Genomic DNA, 26,937 nt, shown 5'->3' on the forward strand with positions numbered 1-26,937 from the left:
ACAATGTGCAGCCCAGGTTGAAGGGCACCAGATTAGATGACCTCTGCAGGGACTATCACAAACCTTCTCATTGTCCCTCGGTTGCTCTCAGCGTGGTCAAGGATGTTAGCACAACTTGAGACACCCTCTTAAGACACACTAAGATAGCTATTGGTATTCATACATGCCATCAGCATGTATGTAGTAGTCCCCCCTTATCTGCAGGGGACACATTCCAAGACCCCCAATGGAAGCCTAAAACCACAGATAGTACCAAATCTATACTATGTTTTTTCCTATACATACATACCTACAATAAAGTTTAATTTATAAATTAGACACAGTAAGAGATTAATAACAAAATAGAACAATTATAACAATATACTGAAAAGTTATGTGAACATGGTCTCTCTCTCTCTCTCAAAATATCCTATTGTACTTCACTCACCCTTCTTCTTGTGATGATGTGAGATGATAAAATGCCTACATGATCAGAGGAAGTGAAGTTAATGACATAGGCACTGTGATGTAGCATTAGGCTACTACTGACCTTCTGATGATATGTCAGAAGGTCGATCACCTGCTTCCAGACCATGGTTGAGCACGGGTAACTGAAACCATGGAAAGCAAAAGTGCAGGGAAAGGGGGGCTACAGTATTTCATAGCTTGGGGCAAAAATGTGCATTTCCTATTCAGTAGTCACATTAATTTCTACAATATGGAATCATGCCACCTCTACTTAGTTTTAAAACTAAAGTCACAAATTTTGTCAAAGGCTAATACGACACCTATCTCTTAAGCACTTTCACATAACAGATTGCAAATACAGAAGATTGGTCCAAATTTGAAAGGAATATGAGTAACGAAATCAAAAACATAAAATTGAAAGGAAGGTTATAAAAAGAAGGGTTTTATCACTCTATTTTGTGACTTAGGTTTACAGTGTTTAGCATTACAGCTTACACAATGCTAAGAACGTAGATGAGTAATGTGCATAATACAAATATATATTACATAGAGATAAACTACATCTATGTTATGTAATTATGTTTATATTCCTATAATTGTATACACAGTCCTTCAAATACAAAATAAATAGTGAAGCCCACACTTAACACATCACTCATGAAGGGGTAGAATTCTAATTTAGGCTCTTACTTACCAGGGGACCCTGGACAAGTCACTCCCTTTTGGGGTCTTAATCTCTTCATCTCTAAAATGGAGCACTATTACCCACACCTTGGGGGTTTTTTATGAAAGTTAAATGCTGGAGTGGTGGGGGATGCGAGGGATGGGGTGGCTGGGTGATAGACATTGGGGAGGGTATGTGCTATGGTGAGCGCTGTGAATTGTGCAAGACTGTTGAATCACAGACCTGTACCTCTGAAACAAATAATACATTATATGTTTAAAAAAAAAATAGAAGAAGATAGCAGGAGGGGAAAAATGAAGGGGGGGAAATCGGAGGGGGAGACAAACCATAAAAGACTATGGACTCTGAAAAACAAACTGAGGGTTCTAGAGGGGAGGGGGTGGGGGGATGGGTTAGCCTGGTGATGGGTATTAAAGAGGGCACATTCTGCATGGAGCACTGGGTGTTATACACAAACAATGAATCATGGAACACTACATCAAAAACTAATGATGTAATGTATGGTGATTAACATAACATAAAAAAAAAGAAAAAAAAATGTGGAAGCCCTGGAGCCAACGCATGGTAGTTGCTCAATAAATATGTGTTGAATCTGAATGTAGCTGCCCACCTTCCTCACTTCTGAGCACAGCAGAAGAGAGACCTAAAGCCCAGAAGGAAAACGAATTGCTCAAAGTCACACAGTGATCACTTACATGGACCTAGGTTTCCTGACTGGTGCATTCATCCCACCTCCTTCCCCTCAAAAATGTTGACCCTGAGGCTGACAATGCCTCCCCTCTTTCCAAGACAAGCCAATGATGGCTCCTGCCTTAGTACGAAGACCCCAAGTCCAACAATTCCTGCCAGGAGCACACAAAGGAAGCCACAAGTACCTGGCTGTACCCACCCCACTATGACACTCACCTCCAGCAACACCTGGACTCCCCTGGTCCCCTCCAGGCATCTTACTTTATTCCTGGATTGGGACCCACAGGTGCCAAGGATAGACCCGAAAGCACTTTCCTAATATTTTCCATTAACATTGCAATAGGATTTAGTACATGTTAACTACTGTTTCACATCAGGTTCCCTAGAAACAGATCCTGAGATAAGGTTTCATGTGCAAATGGTTCATTAGGAAAGTACTTCCAGGAGAAACTGGTAAGGGACATGAAAAGCAACAGTGGGGAAAGGGAAAAAGCCACAAAGGATGTGACTGCAGGCAAAGTCCCATCCTCCATCTGATCTCAAGGAGTGCTAGAGAGTACAAATTAACCTCAGAGCTTGCTCAAGCTGAGGCAGGGGCACTGCTCTTTCATACTCTTGCACCCATCAGTCATTGGCTCCAGTAACTCAAGGGCAGTGCTCTGAAGAAAACAGGAGGGGCAAGCACTTATAAGCAATGCACACAGAAGCTGGGGATGAACACAGAAGATGGTGGGGCTCTAGGCAGAGCACCAACAATATCCTCTACAACCACCAGCTCTAAGGAAGGACTCCAAGCTCCCTGGGATATCTCAGATCTGAGCCCGTTTAATCTCTCCAATTTTTCAAAAATCTAAATAGTGGAAAGCCATCTCCACAGCCTGAGTACATTGTACAAAGACCACCACCCAGCCACTGGAATTGGCCAATGATGGAACTCAGCAAAATTAGACACATCAAAGTCCTCTGGAAGAGTGTTCTTTCAACAAGGATACTTGTTACTGTTCAGTTTGCAAATTAAATAGACACAGTGCTAGGCTCAAGGGACACAGATGTGATCAAGAGATGACCCCTGCCCTAGAGGAGCTCACAGCAATGGGCAATCTTATAAATGGAAAGTCTTGCCTGATTTCTTACTGAATCCTAAAGAACGCTCCATACTCAATGATATGTGCTTCTCCCTTCAACTTTATAGGATCAGCAACAATATGTATCAAAACATCACACCATATTGAATTACAAAGAGATGCTACTTCATAAGGAATCAATGGAAAGCTAAATGAAACCACGAGAAAGTAACACTAATACTGCTTCTAACAATAATGATAATGATAGCTAGCATGTGTGGGAGGCATACAATCATCAAGTTTCTCAATGTGTAAGTTCCTGGATTAATCCCTTGGCCTCCAAGTAGAGGCCCCAATATCTATCACTGCCCAGGTATTGCCACAAGATTTAACTGATAAACAGGGGAAGGGAGAGAAAACTGAATGGGAAGAAATCAGAGAGGGAGACAAACCATGAAAGACTCTGGACTCCGGGAAACAAACTGAGGGTTACAGAATGGAGGGGGTGGGGGGATGGGTGACCGGGTGATGGGTATTAAGGAGAGCATGTGTTGGGATGAGCACTGGGTGTTATCTGCAACTAATGAATTGTTGAACACTACAACAAAAACTTATGATGTACTATATGTTGGCTAACTGAACATAATGAAAAAAATATTTAACTGGAAATTTGAGGGAAATTAAAAGATATGCTAGGGCCGTTATTTCAAACTCATTATGTAATTGTACATATTTTAAACGTACTTTATATGAGACGATAGTTCAGAGGAATAAGATTTATTATCAAATGTTCCTTGAGGAATTAGTCATATCATATTCATGGCAGATCTAATACACAGTCAGAACTGCAAGACTTGAAAAAGTCCAGATATGCAACAGTATAGCTCAAACAACACACCACATTAGCTTACAAAGTTTCACCACCTCTTAAGAACTTGCTCCAGACCACAGGATTATTTGGGATCAAGACTGAACTCATACTTAAAATCCCTCTGAGTGCAAAATCCATGCTTTTAAACACCATACTATAGTGGCAACGATTAAAAACCTGCTAACATTGGAAATGAACCACATGGTTCCAGGCATCTTTATGGCTTATCCGTGTCACACCGGAATCACACTTTCAGAGCTCTGTCTCTACCACTATAGTTTTAAAGTATGATCATTTTCCTTCATTGTGCATTTAACACTATTTTCTAAAACAAGCAAATACAGAAAAACTGTATGTATTCATTATGCTATTAGTGATCAGTCAACATTTGAGTTATGGAAAGAGATTACTTACTTCAATCCTACCAATTACTGCCTAGATTACACCTAGTCCCTCTTAATATCTTTATCATTTCTTGGAATTTCATTTTATGATATTCATTTTATTAATTCATTTTATAATATTCATTTTATGATATTCCCTTTAAAAATTATATTCTTCACAGTATCCAAATGATTCAAAATCATCGGCAAATGTGATTGACTGCCAGACTGTACTGTAAGTTTACTTTGTCACATGTTATTATTAGCAGAAAAGGACAAAGAGTAAGAAACAATGGAATGAAGGTTTGAAATATATTTTTGCTAAGTTTTCTGGAGGTGTTTCTGCTGTTATTAGTGTATAAATACATGTTTTAAAGCATTTTAAATTCAAGAATCATTCCCATAAATATTTATCAACTTAAAAGGAATGAAAATCTGTGTTATGGTGGATAATCCATTCTAAATTCAACTATCAAGTAAATGCAAGATTCTTATCATTATCACTTGATACAGTAATATGTTAAAGTCTGTCTAGCAATATTTCCCAGAAATTAACTAATTGAATAATTAAACATTTATGAAACGTTTACTACATACAAGACATAGCATAGGTGCCAATTTTAAGCAATATTAGATCTAAAAATGAAGTGATAACAGCGTGTCTGTGTTCCACAGAACAAACTCCATAGGGATTTGAAGTTGAATGGGCAGCACAGCATTGGTTGAACATTTAAAAAAACCATGAAGAAGAACTTTCGTTGCAGTTTTTAATAAATTGAAAGGGAAAAGTAACATATACTTAATTAAAAGAGAAAGCCACCAACTTCCAAGACCTGTTTTGTGGTCCCAGAAATCTTAAAAATAACCCAAAGAATTTATTTCTTACTTGCTGTCGATGAGCACTTCAGATAGCCGATTATTCACTTGATTATCACTCTTATGGCGAAACTGAAAGTCAAAATGTTTGTGGAAAAAAAAACATATTAAATCATACTTTGTCAGCACAAATAGGGACACTAAAAATACTTTGAGTTCATCTGTTTGAACAATATCACCATCAATCCAAAATTAGTAGAGTTTATGCTTACCTTGAACCCAGCCCATGTGTTCTAAATCTGAATCAATATCCTTCTCCCTAACCCTTCTCTGGGTGTTACCAATGGAACAAGTCGAGCCACATGCTCTTCTAATTCCTACACATTTTTAGGTGCTTCTAAGAAGACAATATGCTCTTTACTCTGCCACACAGTTCCAGAGAAAACTATATTTTGAGATCTTCAACAAGGAAAGGAGGCTTCCATTTCTCTCACATATGTCCTCAATACTTCATTGGAACATCAGTCATTCTTTTTTATGGATGTCTTTGAAGCCAAGAAATTACTTGTAATAACATGTATTTTTATTCTCCAGAAATTCTAATTGTTAACAGTAATCTTATGAAACACTCAGCATTTAAAACAAAACTCAAAATACAATACTAAACCACATTTGGTATGGATTTGTTTTTTTATGCCCAAGTGATACTATTTCTTATTGTATATTCCAGTAAACATCTTATACTGCTTAGAAGAATCCAAGTACTATGAGCACTATACTAAACTCATAAATTAACAGCCATTCAGATAAGACTATCATCAAAATTAGTGCTTTTCCATTTAAAAAATTCAAAATATCAATATCACAATACATAAGATGCTTCAACCAGTCCTTTTCTTTTTTAATATCCTTCCCAAATCTATCCCAATCTCTCTATTATGCTATGCCCAGTGCATGCAATTACCCTGACTGCCAGGTATAAGTTAAAGGATATTATCAGGTAAAATACGATACTTAGCATTTGCTAACATGAAAACATTTATAATATCAGTAGAGGACTAAATTAAGTCAGCCCATCATTGGCATGCAAACTTCTCCTTCCCAATAGAATAGAAATATTATTTTGTCTGAGTATAGCTTTGATGAGGGTGTTGGATATTCTGTGTTTGCTCCTCTATATCCACATCCCATCTTCTCCACTCTACCATTGTTATGGGAAGCTGACCTATAAGGTCCTTACCCTCTGGCTCCTGGTTTGCTTTGGCCAATAGTTGGTTGTGGCAGAAGATCAGAGTAGCCAGAGGAGAGTGAACTGGGCTATTTTTCCCCCCTGGCTTCCTTCAAGCTAAGTTAGCTTGAAGGCAGCCCCAGCTGTCATGAGCAGAAGTCAGATACAGGTAACTGCTTCCTCTCTTTGCCCCTTCAGACAGAGAAGCAGTATGGCCATCTGTGTTGCTAAACTATGTGCTTTTCTTTGACAACTTTTCTTTTGCCCTTTTGTAAATAGTGCATTCATTATTAATCTTTCTTCAACCTTACTCATTTCAGGGTGACATCACTTTCCTGCCAAGACCCTGACTGATAAATATATCTGGTTATTGAACCCATACACATTATCACAAAAATAAAAGCATATTCAAGAATTAACTGCGGTAGAGACAAAAAGGAGACTTAGTATTTAGTCACATCTGTATCTAACCAGAAAATAATCCCCTAAACTGACTGGCTGGGAATCACAGAAAAGGACCTATCAGTTCACTCTCTGAAAGCTGAGCAGTTTATTCTCTGGGCCTCAAAATAAACCACTTTCACTTCAGCTCAGGCTTTGCCAAGAAGTGCTGGTATTGGAACAGAATCTGGTAGGAGTGGAAATGGTAGTCTCATGCCCAGGCTGACTCTTCTTGACAATTTCTACTTTAGAAACAGATATGAAGGCTTAGAGAAGAACCACCCAGGACAGGAAGGGAGCAGAGGACTAGCATTGATTGTATACCAGACAGGCTCTGTGCAAAGTGCTTTACACATAGCATCTCATTTTGTCCTTCCAACAGTTGGGGTGTCATTAGCCACATGATACAGACAAGGAAGGGTTCAGAGAAGTGGTTTCACTCATATCATACTGTTAGAACATAGTAGGGTAAGGTGTCTCTCTTCAAAGCCCATGTTCTTTCTATTCTACCATTTTACTCTACTATGAAGTGTGACTATAACAAATAAGACATTTAAAGCCAATATGTAGAAACTCAAGCATCTAAATAAGTACTATTTCCCTGAAAGATCAGATATTGTGGAAAAGACACACATTTACTCCAAAGTTGTCATTACGGAAATCATTGTTAAAATTTCTTCTCCTAGAATTACTTGGAGCATTCTTTGGAATATCCTCTCATTCTTTGAAGATGGAGCTATTTACCCTTAGGAAAGACATGAAGGGATGTCTTATGTTTGGAAATATACAAAAGCTTCTCCTAGAAAGCAGGTAGGGTAGGGTGCCTGGGTGGCTCAGATGGTTAAGCGTCTGCCTTCAGCTCGGGTCATGATCCCAGGGTCCTGGGATGGAGCCCCACATCAGGCTCCCTGCTCAGCAGGGAGCCTGCTTCTCCCTCTCTCTCTGCCTGCCGCTCCTCCTGCTTGTACTCTCTCTCTCTCTGTCAAATAAATAAAATCTTTAAAAAGATAATAAAGCAGGTAGGGTAAATATGTTTTTTAGGGGCTGGGAAATGGCATTTGTTTCCAAAGCTGGGTGAACACAAAATTACAAGATTGGCTTTCTTCTGTACCTTGTACACTGACCATGAAGGCAATTCTATATGAGGAGCTCCAAAGTACTGTGAACAACGGCAATCTCACAGGAATGAATAAATTCCAAGCTGACCACTTTTAAGTGACATGATTCATTAGTATGAACAGGTTCTGTGTGTTAGTTAAAAATCCTGCCTCAAAAAAGAAAAAAAAAAAATCCTGCCTCAAAGGTTATAGTCACAATATGAACCATGAAATACATGAGGCACTTCATTAAAAATGAAGAGAGTCATATCTTATGTATCCTACAGAAACATGATATATGAAGACAAATACATTATATACATGGATAATTTTCAAATGAGTCACATCAAACTGTTGATTTATCAAAAAATTATCCATAAGATCCAAAGGGGTACGTGCACCCCGATGTTTATAGCAGCAATGTCCACAACAGCCAAACTATGGAAAGAGCCAAGATGTCCATCGACAGATGAATGGATAAAGAAGATGTGGTGTATATATATACAATGGAATATTATGCAGCCATCAAAAGGAATGAAATCTTGCCATTTGCAATGACGTGGATGGAACTGGAGGGTATTATGCTGAGTGAAATAAGTCAATCAGAGAAAGACATGTATCATATGATCTCACTGATATGAGGAACTCTTAATCTCAGGAAACAAACTGAGGGTTGCTGGAGTGATGGGGGGTGGGAGGGATGGGGTGGCTGGGGGATAGACATTGGGGAAGGTATGTGCTATGGTGAGTGCTGTGAAGTGTGTAAGACTGTTGAATCACAGACCTGTACCTCTGAAACAAATACATTACATGTTAAAAAAAAAGAAGATAGTAGGAATGGTAAAATGAAGGGGGGCAAATCAGATGGGGAGACGAACCATGAGACTATGGACTCTGAGAAACAAACTGAGGGTTCTAGAGGGGAGGGGGATGGGGGGATGGGTTAGCCTGGTGATGAGTATTAAGGAGGGCACGTACTGAATGGAGCACTGGGTGTTATATGCAAACAATGAATCATGGAACACTACATCAAAAACTAATGATGTAATGTATGGTGATTAACATAACATAATAAAAAAAAGATTAAAAAACTGATGATGTAATATATGGTTATTAATATAACATAATAAAATTTTTAAAAACTTATACATAAAACAACTATGAGGAAGGATCATATGAACCAACTTGATAAGCACAAATCTCCCCATCTCACTTTCCCATACTCAACCACTCTCAGTAGGGCTGGGTTCCCACATCCTCCATGAAGTCTTCCCTAATCCCTAATTCACACTCCACCTCCACTACCAACTAGCCTTTGAAGGGCATCTTCCTCCCACAAAGAACCAAGGTGCTTTGTTTTTTTATGATGATTCCTAACTTTTTTATGTCATATTATTGTTATTCGTGTACATGTCTCATTTTCCCTTGCTGGATTTTAAGCTTTTTTAACTTCAGGTTCTGTGTTGCTTTTTATTTTTTGTGGGGTTTTTTTTGTTTTTTTGGTTTTTTGGGGGTTTTTTTGCATCCCCCATATAGCTTAGCACAGACGGGTGTGAATAAAGGCCAGTGTTCTAAAGCCAAACCAGCTCAGGTAGACTATAAGTTAAACCCTAGAACAACCACTGTATATATGCCTACAAAGCCAATAGTAAAGAAGGAATCACAAATATACTCAGTCTAAAAGATGAAAAATGGAACAATGAACCAATGAGGCATACAGAAAGCAGTAACAAGATGATAGGTTTAAACCTAATCATAATGATATTCACATTAAATGTAAATGGGTTAAACATTCCAATTAAGAGATTTTCAGATTGTATAAAAAATCATTACCTAGTTATATGCTATCTACAAGACACCAACTTTAAAGACATAGATAAGTTAAAAACAGACAACAGGAAATATGGGTATGAGTTCACAGAAGAAGCTTAGGTTAGGAATATAAATATATAAGTCACTGGCATATAGACAATTATTGAGGCTAGGGCACATGCAATCACTCAGGGTGAGAATATGGCTCAGTCCATGAAGCGTCTGCCTTCGGCTCAGGCCACGATCCTGGAATCCCAGAATGGAGCCCCACAGTCTGGCTCCCTGCTCAGTGGGGAGTATGCGTCTCCCTCGCCCTCTGCCCCTCCCTCTGCTCCTTCTCTCTGTCTCTCAGTCATTCTCTCAAATAAATAAATAATTTTTAAAAAATAAATTTAGAATGTTTGGTTTGTGCAAGACTGTGTTTTAAAATCTTTGCATTTTAATGACCTCCCTTGGTTTATGCAGACTTCAAAATTCTCTATTGTTTTATACTTCACTTATTTACATTAGTTGCCTGACTTTTGAAGTGATTTGATTTTGCAACTCCTGGTATAATGAGCATAGAATGTGAGAGCACCTAATATCTACCAATTCCCAAAACTTAGAGAAACACATAGGATATAGGATAAATAATACTTCCCTGGGTAGAAGCAAGTTTGTGTTCTAATTCTGCTCTTACCACTAATTGGTTGTATGATCATTAGCAAATCACTAGTTCTTTAGAGACTTTGGTTTCCTCATCCATAAAATGAAGGAGTAAGTCTAATTATTCAAGCCCTCTTGCCTTTAACATAAACAGGCTCTGGTTCTATGACATCTGTATTAGTCACTAAACAAATAGCAAAAGAGTTTTATATAATACTGACCAAAAGAGCTCCATTCAAAAATTCCAAATGGATCCCAATTTTTTATTTTTGAGAGGTCACAATTGAAATCAAAACCTCAAAAATGCTCAAAAGCAAATACTCACATAGTCATCTGTGGCATCTTTGACAGCTGTCATAGTTATCACCAGGACCAAAGGCACAATGGTGGTAAACCAGGTCAAGGAGGAGATTTCTGGAATCAGCTAAAACAAACATTTCACATAGTTTAAGTCTTTTAAGTTAGGAAATACGTCTTCCAAATTTTGTCATTATATACCACTCACAGAAAGTTATGGAATTATATTCAGTTATTGGTACAAATGCAGAATAACTTTCAATAATTATTTGCATTCACTTATAAGACACACAGAAGTATCACTGAACCAATTTTCAGGCTATTTGACACACACAAAAAAATTTTATACCAACTTGAGAAGTAACCTTCTCGAAATCTTTCAGATAATCTTTCCCCAGAATGATACATGTCACTTGCCTTTTCTCTGCTTCTCATCTCAACTTTTAACAATTTTACTAACTTCTCACCAATTCCAAAAGAGATTCTTTGAGCATCTACTTTGCACCAAATACTGTGCCAAGTACTTCCCATATATTATGTCATTTGACCCTCAGAAAGTTCATTGAGTTAGATTCTGTACCAGAGTTGTCTTGCACACACCCATAGGATTTGTATTCCACGTAAACAACACCCCCAGTGCACAACATAGAATACATTGTGAATAGTGCCCTGGAGTCAGGAAATGCTGCAGCCCTAGGTATCGTTTTCCCATTTTGTAAATAAGTAACTGAAAGGTCACTGTACTGGGTCAAGAACATACACTGCTAAAATTTGAACCTAGATATATTTGACTCCAAAACCACCCACATGAGAGAGACATAATGACAGCTGAGAGGATTCTCTTAGAAAGGTGGTTTTCTTTTTTTTTATGTTTTATTGGGGTTTTTTTGTGTGGGCGTGTGTGTTTTTTTATTTTATTTTATTTTATTATGTTATGTTAGTCACCATACAGTACATCATTAGTTTTTGATGTAGTGTTCCATGATTCATTGTTTGCGTATAACACCTAGTGCTCCATGCAGTACGTGCCCTCCCTAATACCCATCACCGAGATAACCCATCCCCCCAAATCCCCCGCCCCTCTAAAACCCTCAGTTTGTTTCTCAGAGTCCATAGTCTCTCATGGTTCATCTCCCCCCTCTGATTCCCCCCCTTCATTTTCCCTTCCTTCTCCTAATGTCCTCCATGCTATTCCTTATGTTCCACAAATAAGTGAAACCATATGATAATTGACTTTCTCTGCTTGACTTATTTCACTGGGCATAATCTCCTCCAGTCCCATCCAGGTTGATGTAAAAGTTAGGTATTTATCCTTTCTGATGGCTGAGTAATATTCCATTGTATATATGGACCACATCTTCTTTATCCATTCATCTGTTGAAGGGCATCTCGGCTCTCTCCACAGTTTGGCTATTGTGGACATTGCTGCTATGAACATTGGGGTGCATATGGCCCTTCTTTTCACTACATCTGTCTTTGGGGTAAATACCCAGTAGTGCAATTGCTGGGTCATAGGGTAGTTCTGTTTTTAATTTTTTGAGGCACCTCCACACTGTTTTGCAAAGTGGCTGTACTAACTTACATTCCCACCAGTAGTGTAACAACCTTTCTCTACAACCTCTCCAACGTTTGTTGTTTCTTGCCTTGTCAATTTTTGCCATTCTAACTGGTGTAAGGTGGTATCTCAATGTGGATTCCCTAGGGAATTCTACCAAACATTCAAAGAAGAAATAATACCTATTCTCCTGAAGCTGTTTCCAAAAACAGAAACAGAAGGAAAGCTTCCAGACTCATTCTACGAGGCCAGCATTACCTTAATCCCCAAACCAGGCAAAGACCCCATCAAAAAGGAGAATTTCAGACCGATATCCCTGATGAATATGGATTCCAAAACCCTCAAAAAAATCCTAGCTAATAGGATCCAAAAATACATTAAATACATTAAAAGGATCATGCACCACAACCAAGTGGGATTTATCTCCGGGATGCAAGTGGTTCAACATTCGCAAATCAATCAATGTGATAGAACACATTAATAAGAGGAGAGAGGAGAACCATATGGTCTTCTCAATTGATGCAGAAAAAGCATTTGAAAAAATACAGCATCCTTTCCTGATTAAAACTCTTCAGAGTATAGGGATAGAGGGAACATTCCTCAAGTTCATAAAATCCATCTATGAAAAACCCACAGCAAATATCACCCTCAATGGGGAAAAGATGAGAGCCTTTCCCTTAAGATCAGGAACACGTCAAGGATGCCCACTCTCGCCACTATTGTTCAACACAGTACTAGAAGTCCTAGCAACAGCAATCAGACAACAAAAAGAAATAAAAGGTATTCAAATTGGCAAAGAGGAAGTCAAACTCTCTCTCTTCACAGATGACATGATACTTTATGTGGAAAATCCAAAAGACTCCACCCCCAAATTACTTGAACTCATACAGCAATTCAGTGCATACAGAAATCACTGCACAGAAACCAGTGGCTTTCTTATACACCAACAATAAGACAGAAGAAAGAGAAATTAAGGATTCGATCCCATTTACAATTGCACCCAAAACCATAAGTACCTAGAAATAAATCTAACCAAAGAGGCAAAGAATCTGTGCTCAGAAAACTATAAAATACTCATGAAAGAAATTGAGGAAGACACAAAGAAATGGAACAACGTTCCATGCTCATGGATTGGAAGAACAAATATTTTGAAAATGTCAATGCTACCTAGAGCAACCTACACATTTAATGCAATCCCTATCAAAATACCATCAACTTTTTTCAAAGTGCTGGAACAAATAACCCTAAAATTTGTATGGAACTAGAAAAGACCCCGAATAGCCAGAGGAATGTTGAAAAAGAAAAGCAAAGCTGGCGGCATCACAATTTCGGACTTCCAGCTCTATTACAAAGCTGTCATCATCAAGACAGTATGGTACTGGCACAAAAACAGACACATAGATCAATGGAACAGAATAGAGAGCCCAGAAATAGACCCTCAACTCTACGGTCAACTAATCTTTGACAAAGCAGGAAAGAATGTCCAATGGAAAAAAGTCTCTTCAACAAATGGTGTTGGGAAAATTGGACAGCCACATGCAGAAGAATGAAATTGGACTATTTCCTTACACCACACACGAAAATAGACTCAAAATGGATGAAAGACCTAAATGTGAGACAGGAGTCCATCAAAATCCTAAAGGAGAACACAGGCAGCAACCTCTTTGACCTCAGCCACAGCAACTTCTTCCTAGAAACATCTCCAAAGGCAAGGGAAGCAAGGGCAAAAATGAACTATTGGGACTTCATCAAGATAAAAAGCTTTTGCACAGCAAACAATCAACAAAACCAAAAGACAACCAAGGGAATGGGAGAAGATATTGGCATATGACATATCAGATAAAGGGCTAGTATCCAAAATCTATAAAGAACTTATCAAACTCAACACCCAAAGAACAAAGAATCCAATCAAGAAATGGGCAGAAGACATGAACAGACATTTTTCCTAAGAAGACATCCAAACGGCCAACAGACACATGAAAAAGTGCTCAACATCGCTCGGCATCAGGGAAATCCAAATCAAAACCTCAGTGAGATACCACCTCACACCAGTCAGAATGGCTAAAATTAACAAGTCAGGAAACGACAGATGTTGGCGGGGATGCGGAGAAAGGGGAACCCTCCTACACTGTTGGTGGGAATGCAAGCTGGTGCAGCCACTCTGGAAAACAGTATGGAGGTTCCTCAAAAAGTTGAAAATAGAGCTACCATATGATCCAGCAATTGCACTACTGGGTATTTACCCCAAAGATACAAAAGTAGGGACCCGAAAGGCTACGTGCACCCCGATGTTTATAGCAGCAATGTCCACAATAGCCAAACTGTGGAAAGAGCCAAGATGTCCATCAACAGATGAATGGATAAAGAAGATGTGGTATATATATACAATGGAATATTATGCAGCCATCAAAAGGAATAAGATCTTGCCATTTGCAACGACGTGGATGGAACTGGAGGGTATTATGCTGAGCGAAATAAGTCAAACAGAGAAAGACATGTATCATATGACCTCACTGATATGAGGAATTCTTAATCTCAGGAAACAAACTGAGGGTTGCTGGAGTGGGGGGTGGGGTGGGAGGGATGGGGTGACTGGGTGATGGACACTGGGGAGGGTATGTGTTCTGGTAAGCGCTGTGAATTGTGCAAGACTGTTGAATCTCAGATCTGTACCTCTGAAACAAATAATGCAATATATGTTAAGAAAGGAAAAAAAGAAGAAGAAGAATGTAGCAGCAGGGGAAGAATGAAAGGGGGGAAATCGGAGGGGGAGAAGAACCATGAGAGACGATGGACTCTGAAAAACAAACTGAGGGTTCTAGAGGGGAGGGGGTTGGGAGGATGGGTTAGCCTGGCAATGGGTATTGAGGAGGGCACGTTCTGCATGGAGCACTGGGTGTTATGCACAAACAATGAATCATGGAGCACTATATCTAAAACTAATGATGTAATGTATGGGGATTAACATAACAATAAAAAAAATTAAATTTAAAAAAAAAGAAGTCCTAGCAACAGCAATCAGACAACAAAAAGAAAAAAAAGGTATTCAAATTGGCAAAGAAGAAGTCAAACTCTCTCTCTTTGCAGATGACATGATACTTTATGTGGAAAATCCAGAAGACTCCACCCCCAAATTACTAGAACTCATACAGTAATTCAGTAAGGTGGCAAGATACAAAATCAATGCACAGAAATCATTTGCTTTCTTATACACTAACAATGCAACTGTAGAAAGAGAAATTAGAGAAACGATTCCATTTACAAAGCACCAAAAACCACAAGATACCTCAGAATAAACCCAACCAAAGACGTAAAGGATCTATACTCTAAGAACTACAGAACACTCATGAAAGAAATTGAAGAAGACACAGAAAGCTGGAAAAACATCCCATGCTCATGGATCGGAAGAATAAACATTGTTAAAATGTCTATGCTACCCAGAGCAATCTATACCTTCAGTGCCATCCCGATCAAAATTTCAATGACATTTTTCAAAGTGCTGGAACAAACAATCCTAAAATTTGTATGGAATCAGAAAAGACCCCGAATTGCCAAGGAAATGTTGAAAAAGAAAAACAAACCTGGGGGCATCACGTTGCCTGATTTCAAGCTCTATTACAAAGCAGTGATCACCAAGACAGCATGGTACTGGCACAAAAACAGACATATAGACCAATGGAACAGAATAGAGAGCCCAGATATGGACCCTCAACTCTATGGTCAAATAATCTTTGACAAAGCAGGAAAAAATATGCAATGGAAAAAAGACAGTCTCTTCAATAAATGGTGCTGGGAAAATTGGACAGCCACATGCAGAAGAATGACACTCGACCATTCTCTAACACCATACACAAAGATAAACTCAAAATGTAAGACCTCAATGTGAGACAGGAATCCATCAAAATCCTAGAGGAGAACATAGGTAGTAACCTCTTCGACATCGGCCACAGCAACTTCTTTCAAGATACATTTCCAAAGGCTAGTGAAGCAAAAGCAAAAATGAACTTTTGGGACTTCATCAAGATAAAAACCTTCTGCACAGCAAAGGAAACAGTCAACAAAACAAAGAGGCAACCCACAGAATGGGAGAAGATATTTGCAAATGACACTACAAACAAAACGCTGATTTCCAAGATCTATAAAGAACTTCTCAAACTCAACAGCCAAAAAACAAATAATCAAGTCAAAAAATGGGCAGAAGACATGAACAGACATTTCTCCAGAGAAGACATACAAATGGCTAACAGACACGTGAAAAAATGTTCATCATCATTAGCCATCAGGGAAATTCAAATCAAAACCACATTGAGAAAGGTGGTTTTCAAATGGGGTTAGCTATGGAGCTGCTTCAGAGCCATCAGGTAGGAAAGAGTGGGGTGGAAACGGTCAGTATGGAGATCAAGCCCCAACAAAAACAGCTCTAAACTAAATCAATCTTATAAAATAGCTTCCATATAACATTAAGAAAAAAATTCAAAATCCTCTGAGGTACCAATAAAAACATTGGCCTGAGTGGCAAAAAAGCTAGATTCTAGTCCTAGTTCTATCATTGACTCATGGTAAAAGCTTTACACATTACTTAACCTTTCTGGGTTTCATTTCTTGATCAACAGAAGAAAGGAGACTGGACTAAACCATCCCAAAGGCTCCTTCCAGATACAAAATTCTGTGAGCAAGAGCCTTTTGACTATACACAGAAAGCCATCAGAGAAATGAGCTCAAAATTCTGGAATGACATAAAGAGTTACATAATGAAACCAAAAGCAAATTCATGGGGCGGGGGGTAAGAAATCTTGGATTCCAAAGTCTTTTCAATAAATTGTAAGGTATACATTAACTGTGGGATTTCTGTTGTTTTGTTTTGTCGTGCCTGTTCAGCGCCCATTTCTTTTCAAGTATACCTTAGGAAACTATCTCACCCCTTCTACTGTCAGTACATACAATGTTGGCAGACTCATTCTATTCTGGCTCCACATTTTGGCATGCAATCTAGGTCAAGACAACTGTTGCTACAAATTCTTGAGCCACCATGGTTAGTTTATGGATAGTGATGTAACTCAGCATGGTCCGGTGAGAGCTAATTGCAAGATTGGTTTTAACAACCAAAAAAAAAAAAAAAAAAAGATTCATTCTCTTTCTCTCTCCTTCTCTCTCTCTTTTCAATGTTGGGGTTGAAGCCAGGAGAATAAAGGTCTAAAGCTTTCAGGGGCCACCAGGTAAAGAGGACCTGGCTGAGTAAGGCCAACATGAACGAAAGAGAAGCCACATCCTAATGAAATAGTTTGCCCATGAATCCAGTCATACATGAAATGAGATACGTTCCTAAATATATTTCCTTTTTGCCTAAACAAATTTAGGTTTCTGACACAACCAAAAGATTCTTAATACAAATAGTTATTCAATTAAATAAAAATAGTATTCAAAGCTATTAATCTGGACTGTGCATATCTAACCCATTTTTTTACCTTCTAAAATTAACACAGAGCCCTGCACATTTTGAATGTACCACTTTGGTCTGATTAAATTACTCTAAAATAAATACTAGGTAAATAACCAGCTCTCATGAACTGTTTATGTATATTCTTTGATTTACGCATTTTATTTCCTAAAATATCAGTAAAAGCTGAAATTTCATCTAAGCTCATATTTTAGTCAGATGGGAGAAAAAAGGAAGTTTATTAACTACCAATTAACCACCAAAAACTGTAAAAAATAGTCACTCTACAGTGAAATAAGATATAGCATACATCATTTATTATATATATAAGAGATGCCATTGTTCTTAAAAGCAAATGAAATTTGCCCTATTAGGTTCCACTAACTACTGCTCAGCTAGACTGCCTCAACTCTGGCACACCCACACTGTGAACTCGAGAAGGAGATAAAGAAAGGAGGGAGGCTATGGACAGTAATTATTAGGATTTGGTTTGGTTCAAATAAAGTACATAGCTGCATTCTAAAATGACCTCAGTGTTTAAAATGATGAATGCACTAGTTTTTACCCATTCCTAACCCTCCCACATTTGTGTTCAAAAGAAACAGCAAAAATAACATTCGAAATCTGATAAGATGGCTTTACCTAATCGTGAACATTTAGCTGAGTGAATTAGCTTACTTTTTCAAATTATATGAATACTTTTAACAAACAGATGATGAAGAAATACAACCTAAACATTACCTGTAAAATCAGAAGGAAAAGGAAATAGGCATTTGCCACTCTCTGGAACTGTTCAAATAAATTAATTGGCAAGAAGGTAAGAATGTTGTACTTGGATGTGTGGATACGATTATCCTGAAAAAGAAATAGCATCATGTTAGATTGGGGCAAGGCATTGCTCATTATCAGACAGCTCTAAAACTTACAAGGCTAAACATTAATTATGCCAGAACAAGACCGATTAACCAATTATCTAGAAAATTTTAAGTTTTCTTGGCCCAAGGTCTTTATGTTTCCCAAGATGACACTCTCCTGATATAGGTGAAATCACTGGCCAGTGCCATAAAATCATCCATGATTTAAAAATGTATCAAGTACAATACCTGCCCCTGAGATATTTTACTCTTATGCATTCATTCGTTTGGCAAATATTGCTTGAGCACCTACTGTATGCACTGAGTTTATGCTGGGGCCTGTGAGGTTGGAAGAAACTTCAGGGATTATCTGGTCCACCTTCCCACCCTTTAGATAACTCTGACAAAGGGATCCTAGGCCTGTCTTTGAAAGTCTGTGATGGAAAACTGACCACCTCACGATGCAGCCTATTTCTATTTCAGATTTGGAACTGCTAGAAAGGTCTATTATGAGAAACCCAAATCTGCCTCCCTGTAACTTTTTACCATGTGCCAAATTCCATCTCCATGATCACCTACACAATGTCTAAGCCCTTTATATGTTGGAAACCTTCAAATATTTGAAGACCACTCACAGGACTTCCCAAAATCTTCTCTACTCTGATTCAGGCCTTCTCAAACCCCTCAGCCACTCCATGACTTATTTAATAGACATCTCTTCCTGATCAGTTGCTTCTAGATTATCCCAACCTCTCTGCATCTCTCTTAAAACATGCTGCACAGAACCAAACACATATTGCAGATCTGATTCAACCATCCAAGTACAGTAGAGACTTTGATGTTGTGTGTTCTGGACTATTGTATTAACATACCTTAAAATTTCATCAGCATTTTAGCAATTGTATCTCACTGTTGATTGAGTTTGGATGAACTAAAATCTCTAGATCATTTCTTCATAAATCACTATGAAATCAGGTCTCCCCTTCCTAAACATTTATGGTTGATTTTTTTTAAATACTGATGTACAAGATCTTTCATATACTCCTATTATACCAATCTAATGAAAAAAATTAATTTTGAATATACCATCTTTAACTATTAAATTTTTCTGCCATAAAAAATTTTCAAACATGTGCCTTTTATACCTTCTTCCAAAGCTATAGACTAATACATTTCAAAGGACATGAATAAAGACCAAAAAAAAATATTTTTAATTAAAAAAGATAGGTTTCTGTGCTGATGGTGCTCTCGCAAACATGGTGAACATTCCTAAAACCACTGGGCTTCCTGCAAGGAGTGTAGTAAGCACCAACCCCACAAAGTGACACAGTGTAAGAAAGGCAGATTCTCTTTATGTCCAGGGAAAGCAATGTTATGACAGGAAGCAGAGTGGCTATGGTGGACAGACTGAGCTGATTTTCCAGCAAAAGGCTAAAACTACAAAGATTGTGCTGAGGCTTGAATATGTTGACCCCAACTACAGATCTAAGGGAATGGTGGCTATTAAGAGATGCAAGCAGGGGCGCCTGAGTGACTCAGTCAGTTGAGCATCTGACTCTTGATTTTGGCTCAGGTCATGATCTCAGGGTTGTGAGACTGAGCCTCCATGTGGGGCTCCGTACTGGGCATGGAGCCTGCTTAAGATTCTCTCTCTCTCTCTACCCCTCCCCCATCCCCATGGGCATGAGCATTTTGAACTGATAGGAGATAAAAAGAGAAACTGCAAGTGCTCCAGTTCTAAGCTTCATATTTTGTTATATTATGAAGACAATAAAATCTTAAGGTTATGTTCACTTCAAAAAATTAAAATTAAAAAACAATGGCAAACTACTAGAGACCTCTCCAGAGATTGTTAACATCTTTTTCAGTTGTTTATATAAAACATATTCAGCTTTATTTAACCATTTATAAATGCATGTAACTATACTCCCATGAGGCTTAACTCCATCTTCTCTACAAAGATAGCAAAATTTGGGGTGATAAGTCTTGCTGAAATTCTAAAGCAATATGCCCAAAGATTTTCCACCCACTCATATTTTAAAACTGAGGTTAGTTGGTGACTTATTTTAAGTGAACACTTCCAGTAATCACTGTTACTGTTATTAAAGAAAATATGGGCACCTGTTAAAATAGCCCTTTTTTTTTTTTTTGAGAGAGAGAGAGAGAAAGCATGAGTGGTTGTGGTTGGGGGTTGGGGGAGGTGTAGAGGAAGAGGGAGAGGAGGAATCTCCAGCAGACTCCATGCCCAGTGCAGAGCCTGACACAGGGCTCCATCTCACAACCCCGAGATCATGACCTGAGCCAAAATCAAGAGTCGGTCACTTAACTGACTGAGCCACCCAGGTGCCCCTTAAATAACCATTTTTAACATTTACCAGGAATCAGTGTATCTAGCTCTGCACAACAAGCTATGGGAGAATAAGAGAGGTGCCAAGCAAAGAGTTCCCAGCTTAGTTGGTCTGATACATAGTCATGTACTGAAAACTGTTCTGTAAGCTGATGATGAGTATTTTACAGTGAGCTATCTACTCAAGGTCTGGGTTGGAAGGGAGGCTGTGAGAACTGTCAATCATGAAACATATTTCTGAGGAAGGAACGTGGAGAAAATAGGAGGAGGAAAGCTAAGGAGAAAAAGCAGTTAACTAAAAAAAAATATCATATTTCTGTTTTATATTTTCTTCTAAGTTGAAACTAAAATGAGGTTAAGCCTGTATCTTGTAAAAGGACAGATGGAACATCTGCTGGGAAGCTCAAAACCATGACAGGAATTATAAAGAAATTCTCCTACAAAACTGAAATCCCACGCAGGTGAAAAGCCAATTGTGCAGGACAAAGTGATAATGCCAAAGGGGTCTGTGATGATTTTCTCCTATTTGTTTAACTTGACATATAGCAATGATCGTGACATTCTTTTGGCTCTGTTGTGACTTAGTCACAGATGATGCAAACCCTCATAGCTATGCCTGGGAACAAAGAACGAGGGCTCCCCCTCCTGGAGTGTCTGTGGACCCATTTACCTTTCTTTTTCAATCGAAAGGAAAAAGTGTTTCTATTTCCACTGCCTTACCCAAGGATATGAGTGTAGGTAAGACCTTAAATATTCAGTCATTTCACTGAACCAGCCTATTGGCTTACAGTCAAATTTTAGTACAGTTCATTCCATAATACAGCACAGAAGATCTTCACCTCTATCCTCTTAGCATGACTTTTCCACCATGGACCACTAGAGACATCCCAATTCAGAAGAAATGAGGAAGGGGAGAAGGAAGAGGAGGGGAACAAGGAGAGAGGAGTACATCTGGAGAATCCAAACAGCATCTTTAGTGCTGAAAGAAGCCAGGCTGGAAGTCATGGCTTTAGTTTGTTAGCCAGGTGGACCAGTTAACTGACCCCATGATGAGGTAGACTTAACCACACAGTCGTGGGCAATTCCAGAGCAGCAAGGCCTCCCATGTCATGGGAAAGGAGTAGAGGAGTATCAGAGTATCAGAGAATACCCGTTCCCTACAGGGAGCTTGCTTCCAAGAGGAAGATGGCAGAGCTGAGCTGGTGAGGCCCAGACACATCAAATAAATAACTCCACTACAAAGTAAGTAAAGGGGTGGAAAGAGAAGTGTCACCCCAATAGAGATCCCTCCACAAGGAAGACAACATCAGGATGAGGAAAAAAAGCATTGCTCCTCTAAAATATATTAATACCGGGGCGCCTGGGTGGCTCAGTCGTTAAGCGTCTGCCTTCAGCTCAGGTCATGATCCCAGGGTCCTGGGATCGAGCCCCACATCGGGCTCCCTGCTCCGCAGGAAGCCTGCTTCTCCCTCTCCCACTCCCCCTGCTTGTGTTCCCTCTCTCGCTGTGTCTCTCTCTGTCAAAAAAATAAATAAAATCTTTATAAAAAAATAAAATAAAATATATTAATACCAAGGCCCTGCGGTGGGCAGAAGATGGCTCAATTAGGGGTCTACAAAAGGGGCCATGAGGGTGTACCACAGAGGTGAGTACAAACTAAGGCTAGAGAGAGTAGTTCCTTGGAATCCATACTAAGAATTTTGGACTTTATCATAAAGACTAAAATTCTAAGTGAAGAGGAAATAACTGAAAAGTTATAAGCAAAGAAGCAACTTGATGAGATTCTAACTTTAGAAGATTAGCCTAGCTACAGGGTGGAGAACAAGTTGGAAATGACATAAGAATAGATGAGAGAAGACCAATGAGAAGGTTTTTCAATTAGTCCAGGTGAGAGATGATGGGTGGCTTGGAACAGGGGGTGACAGAAATGTTGACAATGAATAATAATAATAATAATAATAATAACATAATGGCAGCTGATATATATCAAGCTCTTCCCATGTGTACTGTTCTAAGAGCTTTACAGTTCACAGCTCATTTTAGCCTCACAATATCCTTATGAAATAGGTACTATTATCCTCATCCCTCATAGAAGAGGAATCCCAGGTTTGGAGAGATTAAGTAATTTAAGCAAGGTTATACAGCTGATAAGTGGTAGAACCAGGATTTGAACCCAGGTACTCTGCTTCCAGAACCCACTCTTTTCAGCAGTGTACTTTCCCAATTCAGGGCAAAGCAGTTCTTTCTTCTGCTTTCAGATCAATCAGCCCTTGCTCTGTCCTCCACTCTGAATTTTTGGCCTGCTGCCACTTTCTTACCGAGGAAAATAATACCGTATATCTGCATTTTCCTCTTGAGTCAACCCTCCCTGTAGGAACTGTGGTTATCTATTGCCTGATGTATGATTACAGTTTCTTATGTTCTCTTTCAATCCCCCTCAAGAGTGATTCTCTTGGTCCTTGACAAAGTTCAATGCAAGTAAATAGTACAGATAACCACTCCTTTAGCTTTCCAACAGAAGCAGCAGTGGCCAAAGTCCTTTACATTTTAACATTAACTATTTGGTACAGGGAAAGAGTAAAGTAAAAATGATAAATTCTTCAAAGGTGGAACATCAAACTAAATATTAGCAAAATGGGAGGCATTATTTTTTATAATGAGATTCTATTGTGTAATCGTATTGCTAAGAAAACAAAGCAAATAGAAAATAACAAACACTGCTAAGTTAGTAAACAGAGCATTTAGGGAGTTTATCTAAATTCTTCCACTGGAAACACAAAGCTAATAGTACTTTTCACGTACATATTTATAGGACTACTGTGGAGATTAAATGAGATCATAGATGTGAAAGCATTTTTGAGTTGAGTTTTATGTTGAAAGAATTAGACAAAATAAGATTTTTCTAAGCAATCCCCAAATAATCCAAATAGGTTTAGGAAATTCAATGTACTAGGCAGAATAAACTGGGTATTCCACAGTAACAAACAACTCCAGAGTCTTCATGGCTTAAAATAATAAAGGTTTATTTCTTGCTCATGCTACTTACTCAGCATGAGCCAGCAGGAAGACTCTGTTCACCATAGTTACTCACAATGGACCAGCCACCATCTCAGATACTTCCAATTGCAGTTCCAAAGGGAAAGAGAATGCTCTGTTTCATGGATACAAGTTAATGCTTCAACTCAAATGCTCACAACTCATTGATCAGAAAGAGTCACCACTTGCCCAAAAGGCAGAAAGCCAGAAACACTGATGGACACAACCAGAAATGGAAACTAAGCGTAATATTTAGAGAGTATAAGACACATCAACTATAAAAAATAAATATTAAAAACCAAACTTAGTGCTACAAATCCATCTTATTTTAATGCTAGGTGTAACAGACATTTGACTATCTTCCCCTTCCCCTCAGCTAAGAGTGCTCCAAATTACTTAGTCTTGTGGTCTGGATGAATTCAATTCTCATCTATAACTCCAGTGTCAGACCCAGATTAGTTTAAGCTAACTACATGGCCCATCTTCCTAATTACAATTTTGAGTTCAGGGATTAGCACATGACCATGTCAATTCTGGGAATTTGCTGGAGATGTTGGCTTTCTCTTTCCTACTGGATTCTAACCTGGAAGCAAGTAGCCCTAGAGATCACTGACAGCATCTTGGGACCATGGGTCCGGGGAGGCTGCCAAAAATAAATTCTACACTGAAGATTCAGGGCCAGGAAATGCAGAGAAAGAAACTAGACCAAGCCTCTCCTGAGGCTAGCCCTATTTCTGGACTTCTCAGTTATATGATTTGTTCATTTATTTTATTGTCTAAGTCAATTTCAGTTAATTTTTCTTTTACTCCCAATCAACCAAATACCAGATAAGAACATTAATAATACATACAAGATCAGTTTACATTTTTGTACAGTAGTGTATTTTATCTCTATATTTGCCTTAAAGAATGAGTCATAGAAGGTCAAGTCTAAATGCATCTGGTGGTTGTCTGGGGACATTGCCTGCGTCTGTGATCCCACAGGCCCAACCCCAGGAGCTTTCGCAATGAGTACCACAGTTTCCACACTCAGAAGATCTTCCCTCCCACATTTGATGAAACATTTTTATGTCATGACAGCTATAAAAAGTAACTGTCAGGAGCTTGAGGGGGAAAGAGCCTAATATTCTTGCCATTAGAGGAGACAGATATATGGTACAACATGGATTTCAGAAAGAGAAATAGTCCTGACTCTTAAAGAGAAATTATCTCTAAACCATAAAATAAAACCCAAAAAGAGACGGTATCCACAGAACACTTGCATTAAAAAAAAAAAAAAAGGAAGTGGGCTAAAGGCATTTGCACCACTCAGGAAATAAGTGAAACAGCCATGTTTATGCAAAGGTCCCAGAAGAATTCATGTATGGGACAAATGAGCCTGGAGATTGGGTGTCTGGCACCTCACCAACACCAAGCAGAACCGCAACTCCTCAATATTAGTGAAATGGTGCCCAGTGAGGAATGTACAGCATTCAGGGCTGGGAGGCATGGCAAGACGATAGTGCTCCTTTATGAACACTGCTGAGTGAGGGTGGAGCCACAGAAGAGGCTTTACAGAGAGCCATCAATAAACATCATCATCGTTACCACCATCACCATCTTCCTAAGGTTTTCCTGAGCCTGGGCTCCACAACGTGAACAAAAGCATTTGTGGGGAGGGAAAGAGGAGAGGGCACATTTCCCCTAACATTCATCCATTCATACAACTAAGGGCATTTCATGTGACAGGCACTGTCATTGAGCCAGGACTACAGATGTGAATAGACAAAGTCTCTACCCTCCTAGAGCAAGTTTGTACTTTAGTTGTGGGGAGAGAGGCAGGAATAAACAAACTTATAAACTGATCACACAGTTAAAGATCAGTGCTATTTAGAAAACAGTGAGCAATAGAACAGGAGCACCTTGCCTGCCAAGACTCCCTTAGGAAGCCTGCTTATTTGACATTTCAGGTTCATGCAATCTCAAGATTACCCTATCTGACAAGACCACTGGGGCACCTGTCCTCCAGGGGATGCCCAAGAGTCCTTCAGGCTATTAAAAAAATAGTAACTTCTATCTGTTTTAACAAAGAAATTTAAAGTTGAGGTTATTAATGTTTAATGCACAGATTTTCTTGACTATGTATACACACACATACATACATGCTATATATGTATACATTCTTACATTTATATACATATATAACTACATACATACAAATACATAAAGTAAATATATGTATATTGGGAATGTTTTCTTTTTTCCTTACTAGGTATTTAATCTGGGAAACATATTTGGATTTATTTTTTTATTAAAGTACAGTTGAAATACAATGTTAAATTAATCTCAGGTATAGGACATAGTGAGTTGACAATTCTATACATTACTCAAGGCTCACCATGGTAATTGTAGTCACCATACAACGTTATGACCATCTTATTAGCTATATTCCCTATATGCTTTACTTTTTATCTCTGCAACTTATTTTATAAGTGAAAGTTTGTACCTCCTAATTTTCTTTACGTATTTTGCCCATCCTCCCACCACCCTCCATCCGGCAGCCACCAGTTTGTTCTCTGCATTTAGGAGTCTGATTCTGTCTTTTTGTCTGTTCATTTGTTTTGTTTTTTAGATTCCACATATAAGTGGTCTTTCTTTGACTTATTTCACTTAACATAATACCCTCTAGGTCACAAATGGCAAAATTTCATTCCTTTTTAATGGTGAAGTAGTATTTCATCATATATATACATCACATCTTCTTTATACATTCATCTATCAAAAGACACAGGAAGGTTTTCTTTTTATAAGTAGGGAACATGCTCAAAAAAAGTTTGAAAATTGCCAGACTAAATATTGTTATAATCAAAGAAAATGAATATGACCCACGTGTTACCAAGACTTGGGTGTGAAATGAAGAAAGTATGACTTTGTGTGTAATGGTGTTGCTGTGTCATACAATGACACCTGCTAACATGTATTGTCTCCCTACATAGGCCAAGCACTGTGCTGAGCACTGTGCATACATCATCTCACATAATCTTCAAAAAATCTAATGAGCTGTTGCTACTTCAGCACCACTTTGCAAATGAAGAAATTGAGGCTTAGAGCGGTTACAGGGCTGCCCATAAAAGCTGTTTTGTAGAGTCATGTGTTCTCCCAAATGGTATGTGTTTCCTGGGAAATGAGCCAGAAACAAGGAATATCTGGACTCCCTCTTGATTAATAAATCCACTGACCCTCCTAGAACGTT

The 26,937-nt window shown here is 38.6% G+C and overlaps 1 protein-coding gene across 1 annotated transcript in view; it reads right to left on the reverse strand.

Moving 5' to 3' along the window:
* ATP8B4 (ATPase phospholipid transporting 8B4 (putative)) overlaps positions 1-26,937 on the reverse strand; it is a 254,787-nt gene that overhangs the window by 161,472 nt on the left and 66,378 nt on the right. The window contains exons 4-6 of the mRNA XM_032417296.1: positions 18,210-18,323; positions 10,505-10,603; positions 5,027-5,088 (exon numbers count right to left, since the gene is read on the reverse strand). Coding sequence (XP_032273187.1) covers positions 5,027-5,088; positions 10,505-10,603; positions 18,210-18,323 — 275 coding nt within the window. The remainder of the gene's footprint in view (positions 1-5,026; positions 5,089-10,504; positions 10,604-18,209; positions 18,324-26,937) is intronic.

Source organism: Phoca vitulina, unplaced genomic scaffold, assembly GCF_004348235.1.
Source record: "Phoca vitulina isolate PV1807 unplaced genomic scaffold, GSC_HSeal_1.0 scaffold20, whole genome shotgun sequence".
NCBI classification, from domain to species: Eukaryota; Metazoa; Chordata; class Mammalia; order Carnivora; family Phocidae; genus Phoca; species Phoca vitulina.